The sequence below is a fragment of the Carlito syrichta genome, unplaced genomic scaffold (genome assembly GCF_000164805.1).
Source record: "Carlito syrichta isolate Samal-C Ts95f unplaced genomic scaffold, Tarsius_syrichta-2.0.1 Scaffold303247, whole genome shotgun sequence".
NCBI classification, from domain to species: domain Eukaryota; kingdom Metazoa; phylum Chordata; class Mammalia; order Primates; family Tarsiidae; genus Carlito; species Carlito syrichta.
Genome location: NW_007247343.1, coordinates 221,303 through 226,428, shown reverse-complemented (window position 1 = coordinate 226,428; position 5,126 = coordinate 221,303). Strand labels below are relative to the sequence as shown.

The following is a 5,126-nucleotide window of genomic DNA, read 5'->3' as shown; positions in this document are numbered from 1 at the left end:
TCCACTCACCTCAGCCTCCCAAAGTGCGGGATTACAGGCTGAGCCACGGAGCCCGGCTCCTACTTGGATATCTTAAGAGGCATCTCAAACTTACCATGTCTAAAACCAAACTCCTGAAATTACAACCCCACACTGCTCCTTTTCGACTTCGCGGGACTTCCTCATCTTAGTTAATGGCAACTTTTAACCTTACAGTTGCTCAAAAATACATTGGCGTCATTTCTGATAACCCTCTCACACCCCACATCCAAATCTGTCCTCCTTCCAAAATATTGCCATAATCCAACTAATGCCTTTACCGTTACGACCCCAATTCAAACCAACATAAATTCTCACATAGATTCAGCAGCCTAACTAGTCTCTCTGCTTCCACCCTTGCCCCACATTAGTGTTTTCAAGAGACCAACCAGAGCTGTCCATTAAGTAAATCAGAACTTGTCTTCTGTCAACTCAAAATCCTCTAATGGTTTCCCATCTCACACATGGTAGAAACCAAAGTTCTTACAATCACCTAAGGCTTGGATGACTGGCCCATTCCCATCTTTGTGACCTCATCTCCTATTTCTGTTCCCCAAATACTCCATGCCAGCCACAGTAACTTCTTAGCCATTCCTCAGAAAGGCCAAGCACTCCTACTTTGTAGTCTTTGTATTTGCTATTACCCCCTCCCTGGAATACCCTAGAGATCCACAGTCCTTGTTTGACAAAATGTAATGTCTGCCGGGTGTGGTGGCTCACACCTATAATCCCAGCACTTTGGGAGGCCAAAGTGAGAGGATTGCCTGAGCCTGCAGGTTTGAAACAGCCTGGACAACTTGGCAAGACCTCATCTTTACAATAAATAAATAAATAGCTGGGCAAGGTGTTGTGTGCCTGTAGTTCCAGCTGCTTGGAAGGCTGAGGCGGAAGAATCACCTGAGCCCAGCAGGTCAAGGCTGTGGTGGCCGGGAGCGTGCCATTGCCCTCCAGCCTGGGTGACAAAGTGAGACTCCAACTCAAAAAAAAAAAAAATGTAATGTCACTCTGGGAGGCAGAGATGAGAGAACTGCCTGAACTCAGGGGTTTGAGACCAGCCTAAGCAACATGGCAAGACCTTGTCTCTACAATAAATTAAAAAAAAATCAGCCAGGTGGTGGCATGTACCTTTGGTTCCAGCTACTTGGAAGGCTGAGGGGGAAGGATCACCTGAGCCCAGCAAGCAGGTCTAGGCTGCAGTGACTATAAGTGTGACACTGCACTCCAACTTGAGTGACAGAGTGAGACTCCAATTCAAAAAAAAAAAAAAAAAAGTCACTTTCCCAGAGTCCCATCCTGACTACCCTATATAAATTCTTGCATTTTTCTCCATAGCACTTAAACATACTATACGTTTACTTATATGCTAGCCATCTCTACCATATAAGAACATAACCCAGTGGGGCTTGGTGGCTAAGCCTGTAATCCCACGCTTTGGGAGACTGAGGTAAGTGGATTGCCTGAGCCTGCGCGTCCAAGACCCGCCTGGGCAACTTGGCGAGACCTCATCTCTACAATAAATCAAAAAATCAGCCAGGTGTGGTAGCGCATGCCTGTAATTCTGGCTACTCGGAAGGCTGAGGTGGAAGGATCGCTGGAGCCCAGCAGGTCGAGGCTGCGGTGGCCAGAAGTGGTCACTGCACTCCAGTCTGGACGACAAAGTGAGACTCCAACTCAAAAAAAAAAAAAAAAAAAAAAAGAACCTAAACCCTTTGAGTGCAGGAATGTTCTGTTCACTGCTATATCTATACCCAATGCCTGAACAAAATCTAAACAGAAGTAGATGGTCAACCCAGGCACAGTGGCTCATGCCTGTAATCCCAGCACTTTGGAAGGTGGAGATGAGAGAGTTACCTGAGCTCAAGGGTTCGAGACTAGCCTGAGCAACATGGCAAGACCTCATTCCTACAATAACTCAAACAATCAGCCGGGCATGGTGACACATGCCTGTGGTTCCAGCTACTTGGAAAGTTGAGGTAGAAGGATCACCTGAGCCAAGCAGGTCGAGGCTGCGGTGGCTGTGAGCATGCCGCTGCACTCCAGCCTGGGTGAGAGTGAGACACTGACTCAACCACACACACACACAAAAGTAGATGGTCAAAGTGTTAAATGACTGAATAGAACTGTAAGGTACTCTATTATAAATGCAAGTCAAGTAAGCTAAATTAATGTACTTTCAGTCCAGAGAAAATGTTACCAAAAAAATTACGGAAGAAACAGAAGGCATCATGGTACATCCCAACCAGGAGCCTGCAGTGATAGCTGGGCAAGGGACAATTGCCCTAGAAGTGCTGAACCAGGTAAAACAGCCTAGTTCTTCCTGTTTAGCTATTGGTAAAGCTGTTTGGCTGTATTCGGTTATTTTATATGTACATATAAAACTACTTATAAATAGGCCTATCTATACTTTATATTCTTTTCACTAAAGGTTCCCTTGGTGGATGCACTGGTGGTACCTGTAGGGGGAGGAGGAATGGTTGCTGGAGTCGCAATTACAGTTAAGGTGAGAAAACAGCTTCTGGAGGACTCTCCACATCAAGCAGAGGATTTATTTTACATCATAGTACTTTGTGAATACTTGCTCAACATTCCCCCCAAATTGCCATTTCTTCCCCATATTCCTTGACACTTGAGATGGAAGGCCCTTCTCTGCCTCACTATTTTTTGTAATCCATGACAACTTTAAAGCACAAAAGCAGTTATGATGAGTGACATCCTCAGTGTTTTCCCTGAATTTCATTTTACCAAACTACTATCCACATCAAGGGCCACCCTAAAGAAGGGGGCGGGGGAGACACTTTTTACCCAAATTACTACTAGAACAGATGTGATCCAGGCAAGTGAAAGTCAGTATTAGACATACAATTTATTTATAAAGTGCATGAAGATCATATTTTCATTACATCCATCAAAGGAAACTCTCTTACTTGGTGGAGAAACATTACCTGTTCTGCCTATTTTACTCTGGACATGCAGGCAATGCTGCGGCTTATTGTAAAGTGTCTAATATTCCTCTTCCCAGGCTCTGAGACCTAGTGTGAAGGTATATGCTGCTGAACCCGTGAATGCAGATGACTGCTACCAGTCTAAATTGAAAGGAGAACTGACCCCCAATCCTTATCCTCCAGAAACCATAGCAGATGGTGTCAAATCCAGCATTGGTTTAAACACCTGGCCTATTATAAGGGACCTTGTGGATGATGTCTTCACTGTCACAGAGGATGAAATTAAGGTAAGGCTCCAACAGGAAAAGTAGTAACATAGGAATGGTACAACTTCTTAAACAAAAGAACATTTTCCTGTTATGAGTAGCAAGTGACCCACAGGAACTTGTGACTAGGTGACTTCATGATGACATATGAGAGGGTACCCTAGATGTATTATGACAACCCTTTTGAGTAGAAGCAGCCAGATGAAAGGAAAGACTTGGCAAGCACATGTACAGAGTAATAAGAAAACCCGAACTGGACATATTTCCTCATCTGGCCTTCATAATTTAACCAACCTGACTCCCCTATTCCATTTTGCTAATTCTTACTTCCTTCTGTACCAACAGTATGCAACCCAGCTGGTGTGGGAGAGAATGAAACTACTCATTGAACCTACAGCTGGTGTTGGAGTGGCTGCTGTGCTGTCTCAACATTTCCAAACAGTTTCCCCAGAAGTAAAGAATATCTGTATTGTGCTCAGTGGTGGAAATGTAGATTTAACCTCCTTAACTTGGGTGAATCAGGCTGAAAGGCCAGCTCCTTATCAATTTGTTTCTGTTTAATTTATGCAAAAGAAGATGGGATTCAGTGTCTAGATACCTGAACATTTTGTTTCTTGGTTAACTGTCAACATTCCATCTTCCCCTCTTAAAATTACCAAATTCTTCTTGGAGAGTGGATATTTCAATAAGATTTAATAGAGTTTTGGACGAAGGTTAGCATAAAAACTTTCATACTTAACAGAGACACCTTGTGCAAGGCCAAGAAGTCTTGCAAAATAGGGCAGCAGACTGACGTGCTAAGTAGAAAACAAACTGCCCAATCACAACCTGTAAGTACCCATGGCTAGAGTGCTAACTGGCAGCAGTAAAACAATCTCTCTGAATTCATTACTCCATGCTCACTTGAGACACTGTTGAAGAGACCTCATTTTTCACCCAGGGTACTGGTTCTGGTACATATGGATCATAAGTCCATTTGGGGAAAACTCGTTTATAGAGATTCATCAGTACTGTGTCCTGAGATTTCAACTTCCCATCAAAGCTGCACTTCATGTGGCCATGGGTACCTAGAAAGAAAACAAGAGCAAGCTGGTCAAATTAAAAGTAGAAAATTTTAAAGCAGTGACTTCCAACCTAATAATCCTTTAGTAATACTGGAGACAAGGTCCCAAATCCCACACATTCTTTTACCTAAAGGCTCCTTGATGTGTCCTCTGCGGCCCCACTTTGTTCTTAGTTCCACCGGTTTAAACCACAGCACATCCTCTTAGAATGGAACATAGAAAACCAACATGAAACATTTACCCACAAAAATGTAAACCCAACCTTCACACCACAAAGACAATTAGATCCCACCCTTCTCCTTCATACCTACCTCTGTTGAAGAACATATATCGTACTACTGCCATCTTAGTAAAAATTTTGAAAGGATGACCACTCAGAACAACTCTCTTGATGACCATTCTGTCTGGATCCACTGACAAAAGACAGCCTGTAGCAATGAGGTTGTGCATTCCTGAGGGGTAAAGGCAAAGAAGCTGTTCAGGAGACTATAGGCCAAAGCCTTCATTTATTACTCCAGTCCATTTAAAGACCTAGGCTATGCCCTCCTGGGTCCATGGCAAAGACCACTAAATGATATTCCTGCTAAGCCTGTCCCTAGAACCTATCCTAAACATAGCACTCTGAGTAGCCTCTACTAAGGTTTACAAGCAAGATAAAACCTGGTTTGACATCCCTGTCTTACACCCACTATGACACTGAGATTGGTAAACTCTTAAGTCCTCACTTAATTTCATCAACAGGTTCTTTTAAAACTTTCAGTTTAAAAAAAAGCAACATAAAGCCGGGCTCGGTGGCTCAGCCTGTAATCCCAGCACTTTGGGAGGCTGAGGTGAGT

General features: G+C 43.5%; 2 protein-coding genes across 6 annotated transcripts in view; one reads left to right on the top strand and one right to left on the bottom strand.

The window, feature by feature from the left end:
• Window positions 1–4,110, top strand: part of SRR (serine racemase) — a 19,919-nt gene extending 15,809 nt beyond the window's left edge. For all 5 annotated transcript variants that reach the window (XM_021712421.1, XM_021712418.1, XM_021712419.1 and 2 more), the window contains 4 exons: window positions 2,196–2,315; window positions 2,444–2,518; window positions 3,038–3,247; window positions 3,572–4,110. In XM_021712421.1, coding sequence (XP_021568096.1) covers window positions 2,244–2,315; window positions 2,444–2,518; window positions 3,038–3,247; window positions 3,572–3,787 — 573 coding nt within the window. In that variant the 5' untranslated portion in view covers window positions 2,196–2,243 and the 3' untranslated portion in view covers window positions 3,788–4,110. The remainder of the gene's footprint in view (window positions 1–2,195; window positions 2,316–2,443; window positions 2,519–3,037; window positions 3,248–3,571) is intronic.
• Window positions 3,896–5,126, bottom strand: part of TSR1 (TSR1, ribosome maturation factor) — a 12,073-nt gene continuing 10,842 nt past the window's right edge. Inside the window, exons 14-16 of the mRNA XM_008058208.2 lie at window positions 4,602–4,742; window positions 4,418–4,492; window positions 3,896–4,293 (exon numbers count right to left, since the gene is read on the bottom strand). Coding sequence (XP_008056399.2) covers window positions 4,115–4,293; window positions 4,418–4,492; window positions 4,602–4,742 — 395 coding nt within the window. The 3' untranslated portion in view covers window positions 3,896–4,114. The remainder of the gene's footprint in view (window positions 4,294–4,417; window positions 4,493–4,601; window positions 4,743–5,126) is intronic.